Here is a 26,545-nt window from a genome sequence, read left to right as displayed (position 1 = left end):
TTCGGATATGGTCTAAATCCAAATTCAGAAGGAGATGAAATGCATGCACTTTTTTGTTTGTTTGTTTGTTTGGGTTTTTTTTGTTGGTTAGGGGTTGCTTTAGAACCTACTTGTTTTTAATTTTCTAGGGTTATAGTAAATTTTCTTTTAAGGTATCCTAAGATTGTACATTTATCTTCATATTTGCAACTCATATATTCAATGAGTCTTCAGATTCAAGGATGACGGAAAAACAGTTGCTCTTTAGATACTAGCCTTTTCAAAATCCTTTTGAAAGGAACTGTTTGGAAAGAAATTAGTTATATAGACAAAGTACAAACAAGGTTTCATTTGATACACAGTTGTTTTATTGTCCAGTACCCCGATACAATATTAGGAGGGTGATTATCTCATTGACTTGATGATAGCATGAAATTGCTGTGAAATTTTCCAAATGGATATGAATATGCAGGGTAAAAATTGATCGGTCTGTCCTGTACAACTGTTTTATTTCAGCATACAATGGTCTGGGAACATGCATTTGTAAAACAAGCAAACAAAACTCAATGAAACCATACCTATGTAGTTACATGTTAGTTTGCATGGCAAATATACTGTATTTATTGTTGTGAAATTTTGCTTCCCAGATAGTGTAGTACCTTCCTCCCTTCCTGGAGAGGAATTCACTTAATCTCATGTACTCTGGTGCTATTGCTCTGCAAACACGCTACACATAGAACCCACCTTCATGTTGACAATAAATAGGATTTAAAATCACTGTGTGTGTTTGTTTATAGCAACCACATAACAGGAGTTTATAAAACCAGCATCTTCTCAGCCATAATCTTTACTAACTCAGTAATGAAAGGCTGTTCAAGCAGACTATTAAAAAAGGGGAGGAGGACTTCTAGTGTTTATTTTTAGTGCTCTGTTGTCATTCCTTCAGCGAACAAATATTTTTCTAAAATTTTTGCAGTCCATATTTGTATGCCTTACATTCACTCATGCCTCTTTTATTTTCCACAGCATGACTTTCTAATTCACCAAATAAGGTTCTCAACAGCGCATCACGTTTTTCAGACAGGGATCATATTTAGAGCTAAATTTAAAGAAGTTGTTATAGGAAGTTAGAGTTCAAAGCTGTCAATCAAGATAAGGTTACTCAAAAAGAGAAAAAAACTAACCAGAAACTATTTCAAAAATCACAGGTGCAATTAATCTGGGAAGGTTCTTTGTTTTATCTTTTTTGGAAAAAAAAAGATAACCTCATTATCACAACTACTTTAGAAGTGTACTAAGAATATATGGGAAATCCTGACTCTATTGAATATGATCTAGATTTAAAAAGTCTGAAGAAAGCCTATTTGATATGAACTTTGAACTGTAATGTGCATAACCATAAACATTTTAAATTTCACATTGATCTTAAAAAAAAAAAAAAAAGTAGAATTCCCACTGATGGGTTTTTTTGTGTGTGTATAAAACAGCAGAACTGTCTTGTATCTGAAAAGCTTGCAGGTGATTGAATGTTAGCTTTTTTAAAAAAAATGAAATATTGAAACCTAAAGGCTGTAAGATGATAGCTTAAAATATATTTAAAATATAGTGTGTATTATGTATATATATTTTTCTTGAGAGACAGTCTTCTGAATTAGCATCTGCGGTTGCTCTCATTCTCTGTCTCTCTTTCTCCCTTCTGGAATGTTTCCTTTCAGTTGAATGAATGTGATCATGATGTTTCCCATACATTGACAGAGCAGCACTTAAATTGATAAAAATCATCTCTGAGAAATGAATTTTGTTAGAAGATATGTGACCCAAGGAAATACTGTTTAACGTCCATGTCTTGTGAACATAGCTGATCTATTTGATATGTGTGCAGTTCATATGGAACAGAGGAAGTTTTGTCTTTACTAGAAATGTATGGATTCTGCTTTTCATTTTATTTCTGAAAATGTGTAGGATATTGTAGCTTCATACCACAGGAGTTTGGATGTACTTTCAGTACGCTAATGATTACATCTTATAGCAATATGTCATGAATACGCTTATGTTCAAAATCCTGTCTCTGGAATGCTTCTTTAATGGTCAAATTTAATTGGCATTTGGGTTTATGGCATCTTTAAAATTGGCCATAGTTGTTGACAAGTTAATATTGAGTGTTCCTAGCAAGTACGTTTTTACAAACTGATTTTTATTGCTCTGTATTTACATGAGCATGTAAAACGATGAAGTGTTAAAGTTCTATTATTGGTGTTATAAAATGAAATTTCAATAGTCATTACTTCAAATATACATGAGCAGTTAATATTATACATTTATATCTATATACATAATGATGACATGTTTTAAGTTGATATGAATGTGAGGATCACCTTTCTGTAAGCCTTGAGTTCAACGATACCGTAGTATTAATGCATTCCACAACTTCTGCATGCATTGCATATTCATAAACCAGTTATTGAAGTTCAGACAAATGAAATATTTATGTATTCCGTTGAAGTGCTCTTGTTTATCATGATGCTTTCTATATGACAATGTCTTTAAATGTGTGAGTGAAAAGGAAAAAGTAAAAAAAAAAAAAAATTTAATCAATGCTTTTTCTCATAATTTGTTGGTTGTCCATTTTTGTGTTTAGGCAAGTAGTACCTCTTGACCTCCATGGAGGTCTTTGTGGTGCTCTTCTTGGAGTTCCAAGTCTCAAGGACTACAGTTTACATAGTACTGAATATGGTTTTCACACAGTTTTGTGCATGTTGAGAATAACCGTAACCATATGTACTGTTTGAGTATCTCTCTGTAATTCATAGGAACTTGTGGTTCCTATGACCCCGGTAAGACAGACAATTTTCTCATGACTAATCTTTGCAGTAAAGATGTATCAATTACATATATCTAAGTATGTTTTGTTCTGTTTCGCTTTTGTTACTCAGTTTTGGGGTTTTTTTAAGGTTAATTTAGTAAATATTTAGATGTGTTCAGAAATTAAAATATTTCTCCTCCCTATCCAAGTAAATTTCTCTTTTTCAAGAGTGTTTTCTAATTGCTGTAAAGTACGTAGTGAGGATGTAACTAGAGCAGAGAACAGTTTTGTGGGTCTACTGTATATGAATCTTAGGTCTGTTGTTGACTGTATGCATGATAGGAGAGTCATTAAACTTCAGTGTATTTGTTTGTTTTACTTATCTTTCATTTAAGGGTTAATATAATGGATATTACATGGAATTTAATTACTTGTAGAAGAGATCCTTTCAGAAAAATAAGGCTTTTGGTTGGTATGTTCCAAAAGGAGATAGCGTCAATTTTTCTTTCCCAGAGTAAATAACTCATAATTCATGAGTACCTCTTTTTCCCAGGCACAAGTAGATGTTGTTTCTGAAAGTGTAAGAAACTGTTTATGGAAAAGATGTCTTGAATTTTTTGTTGAGCACTCTCAATATAGATATGTAATCTTGATTATTGATGTAGTTCATGGTTTTACTCTGAAGAAAGAAAAATTTCTATTATTAGGTATACCCCTGGATGCAATTCATTTAAAAAAAAAAACTGTAGAGATGGAAAGAGTACTTTCCTTTAACTGATTCTTGGCGTATTTCTTCATATGCAGCTGATTGGGAACCTTCTGGAAAGCAGAAACCTTCAAAACACTTTGAGTTTACCCATGTAAAAATTGTCCTGCACATTAAAGTTGCTTAGCCTTGGTAGGAAAAGTTGGCTTTGTTTTGTTTTTATGCATGTTATATTTGCTTTTCTTCCTGGAAGTCAGTTTCTGCTGTTCTTTGTTTTTTTCTTAAGGCAGCAATTACCAGTATCAAAACCAGTAATCTGAGTCTTACTGTGCTGTCTGTACTGGCCCACTCGCTGCCAGTATTTGTGTTATCACTAACCTGCGTTTCTAACTCCATTCAGGCAACTGGTATTTTTTCTTAATATATATATTTCCCTACAAAATAAGGTTAGAAACTTACAGATTGTATGATGGTAGTGCTTTACATGGTTAAAACTTTTGACGGGAGAGTTAGTCTTAAAAATAGTAAAAGAAACATCTATCAGGGAGTTGAAGAAAGAAAATACTGACTTATCTTCTAGTTTCCCCATCTCCAAAGAATTAGTACCATTTGGTTAATGGGCTTTCTTGGCTAAATAAACATCATCTATGTAGATTTCAGCACCTTGTCACTTTAACCATTTATTATCACCAAGTGTTCCTAACTGGACTACAGCTGCTGCATGTCACACAAAAAAGGAAAAGGTGTTACCAAATGTAGCTTAATTAGTCCACATTTAAAATTCACACCTCATTTTATTTAACTACAGAAGCAGCAGTACTTTATGGGAGGATTCTGTCTTTAATTGGGATTCTTAGGCATAACCAGTTAGTTGTTCTATTATTTCACATGCATTAGTGTTTATTTTGATAATGGATTAAATGTAATTTAAGTGAGGAGCAAATTTTACATTAGTTCACAAGTGTCACAAGTTGGGAGATGGCAACACAGGGTAAATATTAAGGGTTTAGAGACCAGGGTGAAACTATAGAAAGTCTGGAAAGATAGATTATACATAACTGATGACAGTTCTTTTGTGTGTGTTTGCAACAGCGTTTCATAAAGTAGCCTAGGGAGTGCAAAATACCAGATAGCCATGGTTTTTGCTCCCAAATGGAACCTGCTGCAGAGGAGTCATACCAGCACAGTGTTTTGTGGAGCATGCATGTTTGCCAGCAAATGGCATAGGTGACCAGTTTGTTCATTAAAACAGGTGATTATGAGGGAGCTGATACGCTAGCTCTAGGAGAGAGAGAGAAGAAACAGACATGGTTGTTTTCTGCTGAATCACTATTTTATGATGAAGTTAACCACATTTAATGCTGTGGATCCCCAAGGGAGAGGACACACTTGTAGGCAAACTTTGTTCTTGCAAAGGGTAAAAGCCTGCTGTCTCAGAGTTGTCTATATTGTTGTAACAACTGAATTCAGTCCACTCTGCTTAAACATGCCTGTATTCAATACAATTTGTTTAAATTACAGGCCATAATTTTTTTGTTAATTTTTTTTTTTAAATGCCAAGTTTTGTCAAATATATTTTATTTTCAACTCTGTGGTCCTTGCAAGTGCCAAGAACAGATCAGTTGTTTCCTTTCAGACTGTAATGAGGTAGGCATGTTTTATCTTGCTGCTGCCAAGATAAAAGAATGGGTTTCTTTTGTAGGTGGAACACCTAATTTGAAAACACTGTGGTTTGCCAAAGGACCTGACGTGGAAAAGCAACGGTATAGTACATTTCTGGCATGTTTTCACCTTCAGGACGGGATGGAAGAGCTCCAAGCTCTAGAAGCACCTGTTGCAGCATTCTGCTGCTTGCTGGCCTATCTTATGATGCAGGTAATGGGGACAGTTGCTTTTTCTTCAGCTGTCAGCCCTGATAGATGTGATTGACTAATAAACTGTTTCTTGCTAGACTGTGCTGGATTTTTCTCTTAATCTTTACTGTAGGCATAGTTGATCAAATATAATAGTACTGCATTACAGTATTTTTAATTACTCCATTTAACATGCATCATCCTGTTCAAGAAACACTTGGGTTTTTTCAGTTGTTAATCATAACTCTCACATGCCCATGACAAAGCCCCTTGGGCAGTTTAACAGAGAGAGTATAAACTGAGGGATTTCCCCCACTTTTTGGGACCTGTTTGCAAATTAAAGCTGCTCCTTTTGTGTTTCCTTTGTGTCGTCAAAAGAAGATATTCCGTCAGGTGACTATGCAGGCTGTGCAAACAGACAATATAAATATTTAGTCAGCTCTCACTACTTTTTCACACCATCTTGTCAATCTACTCGGTTTCAAGCCAGAATTGAGGATATGGCTCTTCTCATTAAGTTCTGAGTAATAGGGCATCATTAGGTAGCAGTTCTGTTATAATTCCAAACATTTGGCAGCCTGCAGACTACCTTAACTGTAAGAAAAAGGAACACAAGATTAAATACAATATTGCTTCATTATTTACATTTATCTTAGGTATTTAATATATTGTCTGTACTTGCCACCTTTCAAATGCTGATCTCACAAGCAGATTTTCCTCTCTTGAGGATGAGAAAATTATAATATCTAATCTGATAAGCTCTGTTGCAATTTTACTTATACTGAGCTGTGTTTTTTCTTTTGTTTTGCTTTTTCAGACTTCACTTTCCTTAATAACAGATTTATAATGGTGTGTGATACATGAAAACAAGTTCTCCCTGACTTTTCCTTTCTTTTTCCTTCATACGTGTTTGCTCAAACTTAGATGATACATTGAGGAGGTACATGTGGGAATAATACAAATGATCCATATAGCTCTTTTTTTTTCTTTAATTTTTCTATAGCAGAATATAAATGGAAAGATTTTTGAAGATGAAATCATTAAACATAATTTCATGCCTTGCGGTTTCAATTCAGCAAGATACGTATCATGTACTTAGTTTTTAACATGCTTTAAGTGTTTTTCATATTTGGATATGAAATCATAGTTCCATTTATTTATCTATTTTCACTGTTTTGTTTATTTGTTGTGCTATCCTGTACACCCTTTCATAGCATGATTACTAAATTATTTGAGAAGGGTTTCTTTAGAGGGATTAAGAAGAGGAGTAACAGGACAGAACACCTACAGAAATGTGGATTTACTGAGCCTTGATCACAGCATATTAATAAAATGGAAAAAAATTGCTTGTTAGGGATATGGTTTTCAGAACTTATTATCTAATGTCTAACATTAAAAACAGAGATGAAAATAGTTTTGCAGCTCATGTTTTCAACAAGAATAATAGCGGAGAGATCATGCAAAGGCTTAGTTTGATGGAAGGTTTTTCATGGCAGTGCCAGTTTCTCAACACCTGTCCCGTTTTCTGGTTCTTTTCTGCCCTCTGAGTTGCACTGACACAATCTACCCTGTGAACCAGACTAGGGAACTGATTTGGATTGAAATGTTTTTCATTGGTGAGTTGTTTTAAACTTTCATTAGTTCTCTGATATTGTCCATTTGTTTTCTTGGGGTGTTTGAGAGGAAAACATGAGAGCAAGAGTGTCAGCAGCCATGCTTTGAGCTGGCCATACTGCTTCCATTTGTTTTATAGCTGAGAAAACAATGCTGGTCTAACTGTGGCCTAATTCTTGTCTTTACACTTCAGTCCTACATTTGTATTAGAGAGGGAAAGTGGATTGTTACCCCAAAGGTTTTTTAACTTGAGCAATTGTAGGTTGCCTTGAAGCAGGCTAACATCATTTCCTTCAGCTCATGTGAGGGAGAAATAAGCTTCTTAAAAATTTCATTACTTATCATTTAATCTAACCTAAAGCTTAGGTTTTTGCAGGAACCAGCATACTGATCAACCCACCTGGCTTCCTCAAAATTTATGTGCAAGTATTTAATGAAAATTTCAGACACATTGTTTTTTTAAAGTGAGAAAAAATTTCCAATAAGCAAATCTTAACTATGTAAAGAAAGTGTCGATTTGACAAGTAGTCTTTTCAGTGAGGGTACTTTTCAAATATTCTCCAAATTAATAACAAAATAGTGAAAAAATTACAAAATAATAGGTCTGTCTTTAAAGTAGGGGAAAGGAGTGAATGAGTTCAAATATCAAACTGTGGAGCCTCCAGAAAAAGGGGAAATTTCTCGTTCAAGCTGTTATAGTTTTGGAAGAAATCTGACAATGGAAGTGTGATAACTCACCAAGTTCGGTTACTGAATAAAATATTTCTGTAAAGAAGTGTTTTGATACTCGTAAATATTTTGGCTCATCTGCTCTGTTAGGGGCATTTCCTTGCTGTTGTACTTGCAAGCAACCTTTGACTTACTTTTCTTAGGACAAAATTGTGCAAGTATTAAGAATTGTTTCGTAGATGGATGTCACTTTTTCTGTTACTGCAGTGTGTAAAATGTGCAGGTTTAGTAAACCTCTCTTGTTGCCGTCTACACAAAGGTGACACCTGACTTGAAATACAGGGTAAAGTAGGGCCATTATCAGATCTTAGCGCTGGCCCTCTGTCTCTCTCCTGAGGTGACAATGTACCTCTGTAGAATCTCGGAATACTTTTTCACAACAGTAAATGCCCCCGTTCTCCCTTTTCTGATAGAAGTACTGGAGTGAACTGTTACGTGAATTTAGAGTTTTTCTTTATGTTTTCCCACTTGAACGGTTTAGTTTTAGTTTTCTTATAGTTTTGAGTTCTTCCCACTTCAGTATGTAGCCTAAAAACCTAAAAGAATCCAAATATGTTTTGTTAAATCCTGAAATTTAGCTTAAAATAGGTAATTGAAAGATTATTTTTAAAGTTTCTAGCAGATAACCATGTAAGCATTTGAAAGAAATCCTAATGCTCTTCACATCTGTGGCTCATTGAGGTGGTTTTTATTCTGGATCTTGATGATAAAGCAATTTATATATTTTTTTAAATCTCATTTGTTTTTACTATGCTTAGTGGTATGGAGATGAAATTTCCTGTTATTAAAAATCTCCAGGGGAAGAGGAGAAAGGAATACATGAAGGGTGGGCATTTTGTTTGGTATGTGGAAATCCATGTATATACACTATACATGGGTATTGGGGTATGCACTTCATTCAAGTTGTGAGAGTTTTTTGTTCCCTTGAAGTGTCTTTTCCTAGATGATGCATTCATGGTGGTCATAACTTCAGGAGGTCATTGATTTAAGTTTGATGTGCTTGAGCAAGAAGAGTCAATTTTCAGAAAGTTCCTTTTCAGAGCCTTCAAATAATATGTTATTTTTTCACCTGCTTTAGGTCAGTAGCCTCTCTCTGGAGGACTTAAATGCGTTTGTGGCACTCATTCTCTGCCTCAAAGGGAAGTCAGCTGCTCAACTGGCAGGTTTGCAGGTATGGACTGGAATAACTGAGTAACATAAAATGTTCATGATAGCTTTGGGATAAATATTTGGGGGGAAAATTCTTCTACATTAATTTTTTTCAAATATGGGAACTGAAGGTCTTGGTAACTATATAGGCTTTTAATGTGCTACAGTTCATGTGAATACTTACATTTGTTAATCACTTTAAAAAAAAAAAAAAAGAGGACATTTTCTAGTGGTTGCAGTCCTAGGGTGAGCGAATTAGTCTCAGATTTCTTCCTGACTTGGCTTCCAGACTTCCAGCTGATGGAAAATTTGTAATGGTGAATCCTGTCTTGCAACACTGCTTTATTCTCTTTTCCTGAGGAGGATGGTGTTTTGGGACATAAATTGAATGAAAATCACTACATTAAATAAAGTTTAGTATTACTACTTGTGGGAGAACATAAACATAACATAAACCTAACCAGAAAAAATGTCTTGTTACATAATGTGGCCCACTGTAGTGTAGACTTTTTGGATCACACTATTTGGTAATTATTCAGGAGTTCTTTTTAAAATTTTTATATACGCTGTGCAACTTTTTTTTTCCTTTCCTATCTTCTTGAATCTACATGTGGAAAAGCAGGATCCTACATTGTTATTGCAGTAGAACGATCTAAATAGTTCTTCTTGCATATCTAATTATACAAGAGTACTTTCAGTCTCATAGCTTGAGATTGTATTCAAAGTATTAGCAGTGTACAGCACAGACTGCAAATGTCGATGGCTATTTGAGTTGTGGGTTTACTTAAAAGTAAGGGGGAAAAGGTTAGAAATGGTTGGAACCTTAACGTATCTTCCCTCTGAAAATCTTGCTTATATTTTCAATAAATTCTCTGTTACTTTAAACAGTCCATGTTAAGAGTTTTAAAAGTACTTTTTGCTGATGGCAGGGTAAACCGACCGTTCCTGTTACTATCCATCCATTTCTAGTGCACGGGGACCAAAATAACAAAACCAGTGTGATTCCAGTTTCATTATTTGATTCAGTTTAACAGGTAGAGCCCAGCCTCCTGTCAGTTTTTTCGGAATTCAGCACAAATTTGTTCTGCAGCTGATCAAGTGTTAGATCTGTGTCACAAAAAGGAGGCAATGAGATGAAGGCAATATGGAAAACAGCAAAAATGTAGGATTTATTTCTGTTGAAGATATGATTGCACATAGTGTTGCACTTAACATTGAGAGTATGATTATTTTATCAAGTCTGTTGTGGCAGTCATTCAGTAAAAGCATAAAGGAAGCCAAGCATAAGTGGGAAGTGTTGAAACAATTTTTTTACAGGTGCACTTACAGGTATTATTATGTAAGTTTCTAAAGTGCTTGGAAGTTTATTCTGTTTGAATTGGATGTTTTTGTGTGATTTTTGTTGTGGTTCTGTGAAATTTTAAGTCTGAGTGTTGCATCCAAACATGTAATATTAATCAATATACACTACTCAGCAGTCATTCTCCTAATTCAAAGTTGTTCACAAAATTTTGTAACTATCCCACAAAGCTTATGGCAGATCAGATACTGTCTGCTTTTCTGTTGTTGACATAAAAGTACATGAAACTTGAAGCTGGTCTTACACTGTATGGTATATCGCTATGAAGTGGACAGTATGTTGTTGGAATTGACTTATGCATGCTATTGGCAGGTACTCTCCAAAGTTACATCACTCTTGCACTGTTACAGCACTTCATGCACTGATGCAGAATGCCTTCTGCTGTGCTAAAAACCAGCAAAAGATTGATATAACACAGTTGAAATTTTTGTATCAGGCTATTTTGTAGAGCACTTCCTTGTCTTATTCTGTTGAAATTCATGGTAGTGCCTTTTGTAGTAGTTTGAGCTAGAATAAATCCCTCGGAAGAGAGCAGTGAGGAAAGATTTTTGGCCCCTTTCCCTTCTAAGGTTGTGAATAGGTGAATAACAGTTTCAGAGCTGTCCCCCATTGCCTGCAAATTAACGTCCCTTCCTGTGTTTTGATGACCTGATCTCCCAGTGGAAAATAGTTGCTGTTTCTCAGTTTGTTGTGTATCTCTGACTTGTCAAGCTATATCAAGAGATGTTATGTTGTATTAATTGCCATAAAAATAATTTTTTTCTTCATATATAAGACACCTGTAATTTTGTGGTAGCACCAGGAGCAATGTGAAGATATATATGAGGTTAATCTCACTTCACAAGAAGAGTAAAAAATGGTCTGTTTCCTGTTTGTGTGCTTCTGAAATAGGGTGTGTAGATGAACGTAATAATGTCCTGTGAATTTTCTCTTGGAAGGGCAGGAGACTAAACTAGTAGAATATCTTAAATAAATATTCTGAAAATAATTATCAATAAAGCAAGCTTTTTGAGCATTGTAATTCAAACATCTCATTTTCAAGAGTCCATCTCAGAATAGCTTAAACTGTTTTTACTCATTACTATGTTGATTTAGTAGTTTTACAAAATTAAGCTATGCTGTTATCTTAACAATTAGTAAATAAGGTATCAATAGGTATTTAACAGCTTAATTTTCTAGGTATTTGTGTTTAAAATCAAAGGATCCAAGTGCAGTGAATTACACTAGTACATAGCTAATTAATTTATAGGGTTTATAGTAGGAAAACAGAGGAATAGAGTTTAATCTGTTTACCATACTTTTTCTTCTCCACTGAGAAGTTAAACGTGATCGCTAGAAACAACTTAATAACAGAGCTTTCAAGGAAGTTATATTAAACTTAGTCAGCATCTGCAAAATTTTATGGAAATGTTTGGTCATTTGCAATTTTGGACTTAACACTGTATTATTATTTTAGATGTAGAAAAAATGTTTACTGCTTGTAAACAGTTCTGTGAAGAACACTGATTTGATCAAAAAAAATTGCTCTGTTTCTGCAAAGGTGTCCCTTAGCAAATATGTTTTAGCAGAAGAAAACTTAACTTCCACTGTGAAGTATGAAAGAAAATGTATATAGAGCCTGTTCTTCTGATAGGATGAAATGAACTTTTCAGACTTCACTTTCAAATCTGCTTTCTGATATGCTATCCATATTTCATAGTTAATGAGATCCCTAAACCCGCAAATTTATGAAACAGAAATGTCCATGGTTTGAATAAAGTGGGTTAAAGCCATAAAAAATACAGTTTATCTCATGCTGAAAGAAAGTGGGCTGTAGACATGTAACTAAAATGCACACTAAGTATTACTTTCTGGGAATAACACAATGTTTATACATGAAGATTTGATTATTTTTCAAGATCGATGGTTTCAAAATGCCAAAATGTGCACACGATAGAGAAGAGATTTTATACATTCTTTTTCTTGTAAGTTTTTTTTTCTAGTTTCCTTGTGCCCCCCCCTTATACGGCAGATTAACAGTCTGCTTTGCCCAAGCCTCCCATAGAGCTTATACATAAGGTCAGAATTAAATTTTGGACCCCAGGTTGCCTATTTCCCTTCTTTCTATTTTAATCTGGTGTGCGGTTTTGGCAAAAAGCCCAGAGAGCCATCAGTCTAACTTTGAGGCCATTGTAGAGAAAAAGAGGCACCAGCAGTCATGCTTGCAGTCTTGTTTCTTATATTGTGCTTGCCCTTGTTGTTTACAAGTGCAATTATAGATCATTGTTCACCTGTAATGCATGTAAAATACTGCCCAAACAGGAGAGGCCATAAGGACTTATAAATACAAATACATTTTTTCTAAGAGTTCTCTAAATATGTGAATATGTGAAAAATTTGTATTGGAGGTGTAAAGTTGTGAATCACATTTTTTCTGAAGGATGTGGCCAAAGATGAGATGGGAAAATTTGGTTAAAAAGAAAATACACCTGGAAATAGGTAGATGAAATCTGGGTCCTGTTAAATGCTTTTAAAAGTGAAATGTATGTCAGAAAATACAAACTCCAAGTTAGTAGCAGATGCACAGGTGGACATACACATCACTGCTAGAATTTATGACATTTACAACCTCTTTATAGCTGTCCAGGTTTTGGCTGGGATAGAGTTAATTTTTTTCCTAGCAGCTGGTATAGTGCTGTGTTTTGGATTTAGGATGAGAATAATGTTGATAACACACTGATGGTTTGGTTGTTGCTGAGCAGTGCTTTTCAGCTTCTCACACCACCCAGCCAGCAAGGAGGCTGGGGGTGCACAGGAAGCTGGGAGGGGACACAGCTGGGACAGCTGACCCAAACTGGCCAAAGGGATATACCAGACTGTATGACATCATGCTGAACAAAAAATCTGGGGGGAGTTGGCTGGGGAGTGGTGACCCACTGCTTGGGGACTGGCTGGGCATCATTGGTCAGCGGGTGGTGAGTAATTGCATTGTGCATCACTTGTTTTGTATATTCTTTTGCCATTATTATTATTATTATTATTATTATGATTTTCCCCTTCCTTTTCTGTCCTGTTACACTGTCTTTATTTCAACCCATGAGTTTTACCTTTTTTCTGATTCTCTCCCCCATCCTGCTGGGGTGGGAATGAGTACATGGCTGTGTGGTGTTTAGCTACCTGCCAGGTTAAACCACAATAGCTTTGCCATAAAATAGCCAGTTATGCCAGAATATCTGCTTTGGAGTAATTACATCTCTTGTGCCACTTGTAAAAGGAACAGTTTGGCTGTGTATGCGGTATAAGAAAGTCAAGCACTGAAGTGTATTCCTTCAATTTTTCCAGTGCTTTCAGTTATTTAAAAAGTACTACTGATATGAAATGAGTGCAGTCATTTTAGATTTTAAATTATAAGCTCCAGAGCGTCTTTGCAATTTGATTGCAAATGAACTTTCACAAAATACATATTAAGTATTACTTAAGTATTACTTAATTAGCTTTTGGAATAGTAAAATACTCAGCAAGCTAGTTAACTAGTTTGACAGGCAGAAATAGCTTTAGCAAGAATTGTAGTTGCATGGAACCTTCAAATATTTTCCGTTGTACAGTGTCATGGAAGCAAAATCAGCTTGGTAATAGTATTATACCAATATTACACAAGATACTTTTCTCTGAATGTTTTCCTGAGGCATACTTAGCCACATTCATGCAAAAAAGCAGTATGTTTTAGAGTAGTGTGTAGGTATCTTGGTTAGGGTCCCTCAAATTTCAGAAGGATGTTGCTAAATCCATTCTGTATTTTTAAACTCTGTATTCTTTCTCCCTTGCCATGCAGACAGAAAAGCATAAATAATACCCAGATTCTGAACATTCCAGAATTTCAATCTTCTGACCTATTTGGCAAGCCGAGCTACGTTTGTCAACACCATTAGATGTGATACTTTTCAGACAGACTCCAAACAGCCTTTGTGAGCTATCTATATTTTTCAAAATAGTTTAAAAAAAAAATCCTTTCTCCCCCAGGGAGCGTATGTTTATTGTGCCTGTGTGACTGTTTCCTAATAAATACTTGCTTGAGGTCTAATTGGATTGAGTGAAACATAAAATACAAGTAAGAATATTGTAAAGATCTCATAGATAAACCTCTCTTACATACTTAGGACCTGCATCTGTGATTTACGCTAGTATTAACTAAAGTGGAATTTGAGTGCGTTCCCAAATGCTTTACTGAATCGAGGTTTATATTCCCACAAAATTTGCATCTGTCAAAAGTGTTTTTAAAATGGTAGGTGAGATTGTAACTGGCAGGGGGTGGGGAATGGTGGGGATTGAGGTGGTTTACTGATCTTGGCATTGATTCTCAGCCCGTTCTCTCATCTGCAGTCTTTAGGTTTTCTCAGTGTTCTGGGCTAATCTAGAACAAAAGTGCAGCAGTATGGGATTTGATTTCAAGGTGAGATTGGTTCAGTCCCTGTTCAACCTCAGAAATATAACTTGCTTCTCATGTCCTCAAGATAGTCTTAAATGAACTAGTCCAAATACAAACAGTTCAAGTCTGCAAGTAGTGAAATTAGTTTTCATTTTAAATATTAAAAAAAAAATTACATGATTAATCAAGAGAAAGTTGTGTTAAATGAGCCTGCTTATATTAAATCAGGCGTCTAGACTCTTTTTCTCTTAATAAGTGTGTTTTGGCCTCTTGGGCCTGCATGCCTAGTTCACTATGCTGCTTTTGTACTGCAGAACCTATTTATTTTCTGTAATGACTTTGAAGTGGTGGGTATGGCTCCCCTGGTCTGTTACTGAGAGTGAAGTATTGCACTTGCACAGATCAAGCATTAGTGCAAATACAATTATATCTCAGGAGCTAAAGTTACTCACTGCTTTCAGCATTTTTTGAAAGTCCCATCTCGAAATCTGTTACTGTTTTCATAAGCATCTTTTGAAGGTCTGAAGAAATGCAAGTTTTCTTGGTCCTGTTGCATAGTCAACTGACTCTACCTTTCTTTGCTGCTGTTGGTTCATAAACACATAAAAAAAATTTCTTAGGCTAACATACCAACTTCCAGACAAGATTGCTGTTCTGCCCTGCTTTCCCCCATTTTCTTCTTTACCAAACGTGGTATATTTATTAGTATTATTAGAGTCTATTTCCCTGAACATTTTTTACATTTGACATAAGCTGTAGTATCAGAATTCACATAACACGTGAATTCTGATATGTGTGAATTCTGTTATGTGTCACTGGCACAAGTACAAACCCCAGCGTGACTAGATCAGCTCTTCTACCTTCTGAGAAAAATGCATTCATTTAGTTGGATTCAGTTTGCTTGTGGAGAAAATCTTGAGTAAGATTTTGAGCAAGGGCCTTAAAAGAGAGGATTTGTATTCCTTTGTGGAAGACGATCATGCATTTTTCTCCATAACTGTGTAAGTTTGCTCTGCTTTTCTGTGAGTTTTCCCCTTTACTGCCCTGTAGCTCATTATTAGCAAGGTTTCAACAGCAAAGAAATAGCAGCAATGTTTCAGTTATAAATTGCTTTTAGACTTTATATAGCATGAAGAATTATTCAGGATGTTCTCAAGGTAAAAGACACTCCGGAATTTCAGATAACAAAGTTACTGTTAATTTTTAATCCATGCCTAATAATATTGCAGAAAGTGAAATGTAGTTATTGGTAGTGAAGGTAATAAAGCTCTCCCAAAATATTAAGCAAACTGATAGCTTTGAAAAAGTCGGAGGTAACTTATTACAGAGAGGGAAAATAATTTCTGGTATCAGCTGACATTTTCCTGCCGAGTTAGTGTTGGTCAAAGTGTACGTTTACTCATCAGGTAGATAGTTTTCGCTTCCTTGCATATTGTATGTTAGAAGGAACAAGCAGTACGTGCGGGTTGGAGGTGGGGTTGCTCTCCCTTGCCTTTAAGGGCTGACCTGTGTCCCCACAGGGCAGGTGACGCGCAGGGGCTGGAGCCAGGGAGGGAAGGCAGGGTGCCGTCCGGAAGCGGTGGCACCTGCCTGTCATACCTGCGTGCCCCTGTCACGCCTGAGCAGGAACGCAAGCTGCATATCTGTCCAGGCTGTCCCTGGAGAAGCAGATGGCTATGTGTAACTTCGGAGAAGCAAAAGTGTTTCCTGAAATGACCTAATGAGACATTTATAGGTGAATGGAGAAAAAAGATAAAACAAGCCTTTAGGCATATGGTTGCAGTGCTTTGTAGGATGTACTGGAATTTTTCAAATTACTGTAGTAGAAATGTTCATCTTGAAGATATCAGAAACAGCCAGGCTAACCAAGAACTGATTCGTTCGCTTTCTTTTCAAGTGTATTCTTGATTGACCATTATCATTGTCCAGGGGTTAAAAGTCAAGATGGTGTCCGGTTCCTATCTATTGCTTCCTCTATGACTTTGGTCAAATTGTTCAGTTCTTTCTTGTATTTTAGTTCTTACTTGTAACACTCATGCATCAGTAGTCTCAATAATAGAAGTTCTTTAGCCAAAAGTGCTGTATAAATGTGAATTTTTAATATGTTCTTAACATTAATATTGATGTCACACATATATTCTCCACCCCTTCACCTTTATTTTGGGATTACTTCGTTTGATGTTCACTGTTATAAGTGTTACAAGTGAAGAAACAACACACAGGGACAGTAAATACCAGATGTGTAAAGGTGGTTGTGTGTTACCTCCAAACAAAATTTATGGGGAGATTTAGTTAATTGGTTTAGGAATCTAATCAGTGTCTCTAGTGTCACACCAGCACTAGTAGGAAGCACATGCACATTAACTAAAAAGGTGTGTTACATTCAGCTAGGCTGCTATATATTCCCCTGATAGATTTAAAAGAAGAGGCATTCAGTTCCTTGCCAAATACGAAATTATGTATTGGTTTTAGCAAGGGCAGTTAACGCATACCTCAGTATCATTTCCTACTTAGCAATAGTTTTCTATTTACTTTCTGTGTATAGGATACAGAAATACATCTTGGCAGAAAATATTTCTATGCTAGGACTGAAGTTCCATAAGTTCCTACTAAAGTCAATGAGAGCTTTACTACTGAATTTAATAAAAACAGAGCTATGCCAATACACTTTTGAAAAACCATCCCTCAATCTGATCAGTGTTATTTACTTTTTAGCAAAATTATACAGTTGTATGTTGTATTTGTACACTGAGGCTTCAACACAACAGAGGCATACTTCGGTCTAGCAACAATGGCAAGTAATATTTTTCAATTGTAGGAGGCTGAAAGTTTAGTGGTTCTGCAGGAAGTTTATTTTGGCACAGCACCTTGTGCCAAACAAAATAGGTACCTTTTGTTTTAAAATGGCTGTGGATCAGTTCCTGAGGCTGGAATGTCAGTGAACGCTTATTTCATCAGCAAAGTGCCTGCAGAGTCCAATGCTGGCTGAAGCGCTGAGATCCCATTTTGGCTTATTACAGAGCTTGCATTTTCTTTTAAACATCATTCTTCTCCATGTTAAGTACACCTTTAAAAATGGCCAAGTTACTCTCACAGAAACTGTTTGCCTGTTTATATGCAATTTGCTCTGACATAGTGCTGATACAAGAAAATGTAGAATATTACACGTACATAATGTTATTTTCTTTGAAACCTTTATTTGTAGCCAGTTCTTGAATAGCTCAGAAGACCATCTTTATGCAAGCTGTGTGCACCAAACATGTATTGTCTAATTTCACTGTATGTGTTCATCTAAACTACAGCATGGGGTTGATGTTCTTATGCCAAAAGGTAGCAAATTTCAAGCCGTGTATGTCAGTTTTTCATTCTGAAAGAAGTAGATGTTCTGGAAGTGGATACTCTATTGCAGGTTAATTACAAATCACTTCCTAGTATCCTGAACATACCTAATCACAGGTTGCAGGCTGGCAGTTCCTTTTGTAGGTCATCTGAGATACTGCTGCATTGATTCATGGTTCGGGATTGTAGTGAAATAGAGGCAGACCAGTTCTTCGTTTCTTCCTCAACCTGTGGACTTAACACCCGGAAAATTCCTTAGCCAGAACTGTTTACCTTGGACCATATCACTTCAAAAGGTGAACGGTAGTGTCAACAATCTTATTGTGCAGCTGCTTTGCAATACAAAGAAACCCTAGGAGGAAAAAAAAACCACCAACAACAAAACCTATATTGCACTGGCAAATAGTATTCATTTTCCTGGAATTCTCTATACTAACCATCTTGGTTCAATGACAGTTTTATTTGAAGAGCTTATATACCAGAGACATGACATTAGTAACAGTTGTCATGGTGTTTCTGGGAGCTGCAGAGCTTCAGACATACTAAATTTTGCCTCATCTAATTCTGCTGAAGTTCACTGGTCTTTCTGTTGGTTTCAGTGGGAAATAGATCAGGCCCTTAAAAAGTTTGTACTCAAAACAGTTTAAGAGAGTGAATGGCCATACATTAGGACAATTAAATAGATCTTGAACATCTACTCTGACTCTGGGGAGAAAACAAAACTGATTTTTAAGTTTGGCTAATTAAGCCCCGGGCAGTTGTAGCAGTGAACTCCCACCTATCAAAATTTCTTTGTAGTCACAATGATGTCTTAATCCACAGCAACCGTTTCACAGCAGACTGTGAAAAATGTCCACAAGATAGGCCACCAGACAGCAGCACACTGAGCAGTTGCGTGCCTAACCAGCGATCATTTGCCAATACAGTCTGCGGCTGTGAAGGACAGCACTGCATTAGCAAAGGTAGCCAAGCACACTCTGCTGAGTAGTTGTGTTGGTGGCAGGATTTTACTCCTAAAACTTTGTTCCATGGACCAGTCCTATGATTAAACAAAGGGAAAGGGCCTGGGGTAAGGTGTGGGATTAGGACTTTAGATCAGGAGTATGGTCAAGTTGCAGGTGGTGGCAAATGAAGCCCCTCATTTTAAAGATTTTGGTAAAGGAGCTAGTCAGTGTAGAGTAGAATACAGAAATACATAGTGAGTGTCAGAAAGTAAGGGAGTGGAAGAAGTTTGATCTTTGAAGGCTTACAATGGAAAGTTACTGGAACTAAGAGAGGGAAGTGACCTTTTGTACATTTTTTAAGTTTTTCTCCATGTCCCCTAATAACTTTTGAATATGTTGGCTAATTTCAGCCACGTTTGACAGAGATGTAGGAGTCTGAGAGAAATAAGTTACTGGTGATTGTTTTAAGTAGACAGCTGGGGAGAACGCACTCTAAATTGCCCAAAAGAAGGAAGTTTTAATGTGACATCACATTATTAGGGCATCCATGTGAGAGGGAGACATTGCTACAGGCATGGGAAAAAATTTCAATTAATTACTGAACCGTTTCAGATGCCAGTGACATAGCACATACAGGAGCCCATCAGTTCCTGATGCAGATGTACCAGGAGTCTGTCAGCAGTTTGTCCCCCATCAGGGACAAATTTTATTAGTTGCAAGGCAGATGGAGCTACCAATACTTCCCCTTCTCGTAATTCCACAACTTTTAACTAATGTATGGGGGGGGGGGGGGGGGGGGGGGGGAGGAAAGAAGACATGATCATAAGAGTTTTCAGAGTTCCAAACAAATAAAATATATTTTGCTACCAAGTAAATCCAATATTATCTATATGAGAGAGAGGTGAGAAGATTTAAAGATAAGTGTGTCACCAAAAACACAAGTATGTATTTAAGACAGTAAAAATTAAAATCCGAATGAATTCATTCACTTTTATAGAAAGAATGTGGCTGCTGGCTGGGCTACAGTCAGATAGTTAGCCTGATGAGTATAACTCAAAATTTACGCAAATGTTCTGTAAATGTCACATGTATTATGGACTGTTATTAGCCCACTAATCATTTAGATCAGAGTCGAGCAGTTGTGGCTAAAATAAGAAAAGTAATGTTATTTTAATCTTTTTTGCAGGTGCTAGTGTGCTGTCCATTACATAACTGTGTACAAATAAGCTGAAGGGGCTAAACTTTTTAACTGGTGATAGTCATCATCACAGAAATGTCATTTATGCTGGGTTTTGCTGTAGATGTGATTCAGAGCTCTGATAAAGGCTGATATTTTTGAAAATTAAACAAGAAATGAGAGCAATCTTTTTGGACCTGAAGGAGATTTTTATCTGATTGCAAATTGGTTAGTAGTAGTACTTCCGTGTCATTATTTTGTAGGCTGCTTAAAGGTAAAAGCTATTTTGAAGCTTTTTTTAGGTTGACTTCTTTGCAGGTTTTGGCTTACTGTAAATAAAAGTGTTGTTCCACAGAGAGGTATCATTTTACATCAAACTCCTGATAAAACCCGGTAAATAAACTTTCCTCAACATATAAACACTAAACAATTGGGTTGTTTACTGCTAAATATTTACTGGGAGGCCTTAGAAGTGTTTAAAAACTGGTTTTTCTAGTTTCTGTTGCAGCACATGCCCTCACAGGATCTCTTTTCAGTGCCCATTTTCCTTTGCACACACCTTGTTTAAGCAGTAGGAGCTTAATTTAAGCCGTAATCTTTTATCAGAATAAACCTTAGTCCTGTTTTCAAAATAACTGGAGCTCCTCTCCCCCCTCAATTTGACAGGTCAAGGAAGCAGGTGATGTACGACACTCCCAGCAGCCTATTGCTTAAAGCTGACTGATGCCAAGTAAATGTACTGTTTCACCAGCCCATCTCTGTAGGATAACACTCCTTAAATTTACCACCGTTGCACCAGTTTAGGTTATCTTTGCTCAAGAACAGAGCATATAGTTCCAGTGCACAGAGGTTTTAGCATCTTTTGACAACTTACACTGGGAGTTTATACTAACAGCCGAAGACAGGAAGATCTGGAATGCAGGAAAGGACTTCCCATTGCAGAGAATTTAACTTTAGTGAAGTTGTCATCAGTTGGCAGTTCATCTCTTTATATCTGGAACACAACGTGCCTTACCTCTCCCAGGCAAAGCTAAGCCTTACTGTTTTAATGACAAGTTCCTGAGATAGGATCTACCTGCTGCCTTTATTGCTCAAGCATAAATTGCCTATTGTTAAATATTTGATCATTTAAGATACAAGTGGGTTTGAGGGAGGTAATGTAAGAAGTAGTATATTGATAATATACTGACTGAGTTCAAATGGATCTAAAAAGAACTGGTTAAACTAGGAAAGTACTCAGATTTTGATCACCATCACTTGAATTTCAGCAGTTTATTGCTTGGGTCAAATGTCATTGATTTTTAGTTATTGTTCTTCAGTTGATTAATTTTAACTAGAAATTAGCAAATACTAACCTGTCCTTGAGTGTTGCATTTTCCTGTTTATAACAGAAACAGGTACATTCTTTTGAGGGTGGGATGGAAAGAGGCAGGATGGAAATGCCTTATGTAATTTTAAAGTTATTTCTTTTTAAATTTGTATTTCAAAATGTTAGCCATAGTCATATCTTCTGTATTCAGCTCAACCACAGGAAGAAGGCAACAGATTAGGAAAAAAATTAAATGCATAAGAACAACTAAATAACAATTATTAATACAAATTTTTTTCATTGAAAAAGTGTGTCCCCAGAATATTGTTGAAAATTCTACCAGAGGAACCAGTTCCTAAATGAAATGTAGTATTTAGTGCATTGAGATACAGATGATGCATAAAGTAGCACAAGAACTGTAAAATTATTATCATATCTTTACCTTTCTCCTTGGTTTCTAGAAATGAAGATAGTGAGGCGGCTTTGCCAGTGGGTACAGTTCTGCCCTCCATTTGTGTCTGCTGACATCTGGCATATTCAGATACTTGCCCTTACATTTCAAGTGCAGTAGAACCTCTTCATCCTTCTAACAGAATTTGAACCCTCTAAACTCCATAGAGTAGAGTGGTGAAGGAGTTGTGGGGTTTTTAGTATGTTCCTGAAGAGATGTTGTGCAGCTTTCAAAGTGCATAGGATAAAGTTTACACCTGTATCAAAATATTACTTGTGAATCCACAAAGAAGACCCAGAGGACTAACAGTATTTCCTTAAAACATAAAGGTATTTTTACATCCTGATTATTTTTTTATTATTGTTTAATTAGATGTAATTTGAACTGGAAATCTGCATTTCGTGTACAAGATCCATCTATTTTTCTTCCTGTAAGTAAAAACTCTTCAGCAGGATATAGTCTCTGGGTCTAGATTTGCAAACTGCTCCTGTGAGCAAACGCTTTCCTTCTTGCAAAGCCTCTTTCTGTGGTCAATGAGGATGCACACGAGCACAGAGATCAGCCTGAACTTGTGGTCCACAGGCTAAAGCCCTGTGTTTCTAGAGCAGAAAAAGGCACGAGATAAGTCTATGATGATGGCTCTTCCAGCAGACATTTCTCAAATTGTTAGAAAAAACCATGATACATCACTGATGTGGGTGCTGTAGCACTTCTCTTGCTCTTTTCAAGTGGGCTTACCCAGTTCAGCTCAGGCCTTCTAAGCACAGTATCAGTAACCTCTGCTGCAATGATACTAGAGGACTGTGAACTTTTGAGTTCTCATCTCAGTCTTCAGCTGATGTTGGCAAATAGGAAAAGTAATCTTTTTCCCCAAACGCTGAGAGGGTGAGGAGCTGCTGTTGGTAGGAGCAGCAGCAGGGGCACAGCGCAGGCAGCTGGTGCAGGAGGAGCAGTTCTCACGCACTCTCTGTCTCTCTCACACAAATGTCATCAGCTGGTGGCAGGAGTAGCAGCAGCGGGATCACAGGGGTGTATCTCACATGATTCACTGGGGTCCTGAGTTTATAAAAATAGTAAAAAGAACAGACACAATTTCCAATAAGAAGTAATCTCTAGGGTGTAATGCCCTGGAAGGCAAGCCTTCTTTTCTTTTGGAATTTTCCACTTCTCATCGTGACGTCTTTGCATTGCAGACACCAAGCAGTTGTGAGCATTCCCATGGCAAAGCAAGTCTGTGGTTTGCCATGTGCACAGGCTCATTGTTATAGACTCACTGTGCTTTGATTTTCTTTGTTTTTCATTGCCAGTGATGGAAAATAGAAACTACCCTTTAGTGAATGTATTTCCTGTCTTATTAAAATAAAGAAATCACTGTTGATTGTTCTCACCTTGGTATTGCCAGTATTGATTTCCATTAAAAAAACAAGCATTACCTGATATCCACCCCCACCGATACTTTAGTGCTTTAGGAAAGTTCTGGATTGATATCCCTAGACAGTGGAGTCTTCTACCTGTAAAACCTGTCACCAGCAACATTGTTTTTTTTCTTTTTAACCAGTGTGTCTCGAGTGTAGTTGAAAAGAGCACAACCAGGGTTGTATTGGTAGTTCAGACTTCATACTCACTTAGGCAGAAGTAACAACTAGCATCAATGACAGTACTACAGTGATCTCCAGCTTGAGGCAGCACTCAAAAGTCCTTTTCTACATTTTACTATTGTATGCATCACCATCAAAAGCAAAATTTTTCAAATTCTCATTTAGACACTTGTTCTGCAAATACATATGCATTTGCATATGCAAATACATATTGCACTAACTTGAATAACGTCACTGAAGAAAGTTGGGTTAATCACATGTTTGTGTTGGGTATATGCTTAGAGTTTTCAGAATAAAATAAAGATATAAAAGCTTTAAGATTTATGGCCCAGATGGCAACCAGCATCCACATATAGTATTAGTAATCTGTTCTAACAGCTGTTTTACATCCTTGGTACCAGTGGGATTAAAAAGGACAGTAAAAGCGTCTTTGTTAATAAATGACAAAAAGGTATGAATTAATAGTCATATAGTACACAGCCATTAAATTAGAAGATGGGAAATTGCTTGCTGCAGATGACAGCATTTACTTTTTTCAGCAGATTAATTACTTGTTTTCATTATTCTTCATGAAAGATTGTTTTCAGCAATTAAATCTTTTGGTGCTATCAGTACTTACTGATAATTCAGTGACAGAAGATATTGATTTGTATGACAGGGAATTTCAGTCTGGTTTTGTACAGATCTATAATAGAGAGACTATTGGTGGTATAAATCATATTGATATAAATTTGGCCAAGTTTGATTCAGTTGGTTGGTGTGCTACTGTCACTCTTGGCCTCTATTGCTAATTGTAGCTTGACAAGTCCATTTTCCTTATAGCATAAGAGGAAAACTTTACCACTTGTCAAAGTGCTCTAAGGTATTTTACTGAAGTTATTTAAAGTTGAATTTATTGTTGCGTTGAGAACAAGACCAGGGTGCGTAAATTCTGAAAGAATTCCTTAGCTGGATTAGTTTACAAAAAAAAGGGAATTTTGAAGATTCCCAGCAGTTCTTACTCTTTGTACTTCCTGCTCATAAAGTCTGACTTTGTGATCACAAACCGAGCAGATTCCATTTTAAAGCTTGCAATGATGTGGGCTCATTTCCTTAGCAGATCTTAAGATTTGATCAGGTGATCAGCAACAATCTGGTTAGTGCAATGTAAGACTCTCTCAGCTGCAACATGATCACTGGCTGTGTGCACTCTTACAGTCTACTTTAGTACAAATAATACTGGCTCACTTAAACCACATTCCTCTTTCAAGTACCTTTCAGCATTGTTAAATAGTTTGCAAAAACCTGCTTTACTTGCCAGAGCAAGAGAATTATGAGTGTGCATGTAGTTACTAGTCTCAGCTGGCAAAATGATAGCTTACATCTGGAGGAAATAACTTCCTGAAACTCAATAGCCTGGTCCCATACTGAAAATACTTTATTCTAAAGGAAAGGGAGAAGGTCTCCCATACTCAAGTATGAAGTGTCACAGGCAGAAAAGGATGAGCCTTTCATTTTCTAAATGACTGCTCAAATTAGTTTGTGTTGTCTGCATTTTTCTAGATGTCAGTGGTTGTCTTCAGTTGTCTGTATTGGGTGAATTTCAAGTACTGAGTGTCATGTTGGGTCAGTGCCCGGGTGGCCAGCTTGATGACTTTCCAGGAATCACTAGAGGCAGAAAAAGTTCTTCCCAGAGGGCTCTGTACCACCCTGCCTGGTATCTTTTGCCTGCATCGTCATCTCTAGGTCCTCTTTTGCTTTTGCACTGTAGAAAAAACAGCTAGTGGACGTACACCTAATATCTTCAAGTCGGCTTAACAGAACCCTACTGCCCTTGTCTGTGGTTAGGGGGAACCCTATCACAGAAGCCAGTTTCACGTAGTCAAATTATGCAACAGAGTTCAGCTCATTGCGTAATAATACAGAAAACCTGAGTCCTTGACCAGGTTCTAGCTGTATTCTCCAAATGATTTATTGTGTTTGTCTCTTTTGGAAGAAGCTTTGTAGCTCTGTGTTGCTAGCAAAGGTTTCCTGGTTTTGTTATGTGGACCTTAGGGAGAAAAAAGTTCTGATCCATTAGTACAACATTTCATGTTGTCTGCTATTACTTGTCATTTTTTTTAAATAGGGCACTGATGCTGTATGTGCATACCTTTAAGGCTTTTAGGGATCTTTCAAGGTGTAAGATGTTGTTGTAACAATGGGCCAACCCTTTCCATTGCATTTCAAACAAACAATTCACAGCTCTTCAGGAGCTAGGGCTAAGACAAATTTGAGCCACATTTTTGTCCTTTCTGTTCTGGACTATTTTGGATGCTATTCCATTCCTCGTATAACTTATACTGTAAGAAAAACTGTACTGTAACAGCTGCCATGGATTACAGTATTGATGGCCACACTGTTATGAATCCCCTCCTGGTCCTGACAGACTGCTTCGGTACAAACTGTGGAAAAGGCATTCCCTACTGAGGAGCTTTGTACTGTTTACACAATACTTAAAATCACAGTTTTCCCCATATTGGATTCAAGGCTTTTATAGTTTGCTATGCTCTGCCACAGCAGGATGTTAAATTCACCCATGAAGTTTATTTTGGCAGTAAGTTTTGATTGTCTTGTTGAGTTTCTCATTTTGCATTTTCTGGATGTTGTCATACCGTTCCAGTATTTCTTCTGGAGACATCCATCTTGAAGTGAAATAATTTGACTTTCAGACTACAGTCAGAGGAAATTTTAGAGTGTTTGAAATAAAAGCCTGGGCACAATAAACTTTGTTCTGTCAAATCTTGTAATTCAAGTGATCTCTAAGTGCTGTAACATTTCCCAGTTGATCAAACTGTGGAAGGTCAATGGATCACTGTACATATCATTTTATACTCCCAGTTCATGTTTTGCATTCCACTAACAGAATTCTTTCTGGGGAACTGCAAATGCTTGAGAAATACTATGGACAATAGCCATTTATTTTGTCTATTCATTTTCATTTTGAATATATCCATTTTAAAAACTTGAGTGAGATGCTGTATTTGTTAAAACAAACTTCATTTCTTTCACTTTATTGAATGAAACTAGATACAGAATCCTTTGATGAATTCTACTGTGCAATAGAGGACCATCATTGTCACAGCTTTGGGACTGTTTATCATTTGCTCT

The 26,545-nt window shown here is 36.6% G+C and overlaps 1 protein-coding gene across 3 annotated transcripts in view; it reads left to right on the top strand.

The window, feature by feature from the left end:
• The window catches only part of FAM120B (family with sequence similarity 120B), a 55,803-nt gene that overhangs the window by 15,140 nt on the left and 14,118 nt on the right, over window positions 1–26,545 (top strand). For all 3 annotated transcript variants that reach the window (XM_030035570.2, XM_030035571.2, XM_030035569.2), the window contains 2 exons: window positions 5,191–5,363; window positions 8,763–8,855. In XM_030035570.2, coding sequence (XP_029891430.1) covers window positions 5,191–5,363; window positions 8,763–8,855 — 266 coding nt within the window. The remainder of the gene's footprint in view (window positions 1–5,190; window positions 5,364–8,762; window positions 8,856–26,545) is intronic.

This window comes from Aquila chrysaetos, chromosome 13 (assembly GCF_900496995.4).
Source record: "Aquila chrysaetos chrysaetos chromosome 13, bAquChr1.4, whole genome shotgun sequence".
NCBI classification, from domain to species: domain Eukaryota; kingdom Metazoa; phylum Chordata; class Aves; order Accipitriformes; family Accipitridae; genus Aquila; species Aquila chrysaetos.
The sequence above is the reverse complement of the archived record's forward strand: the minus strand, read 5'-3'. Positions and strand labels throughout refer to the sequence as shown.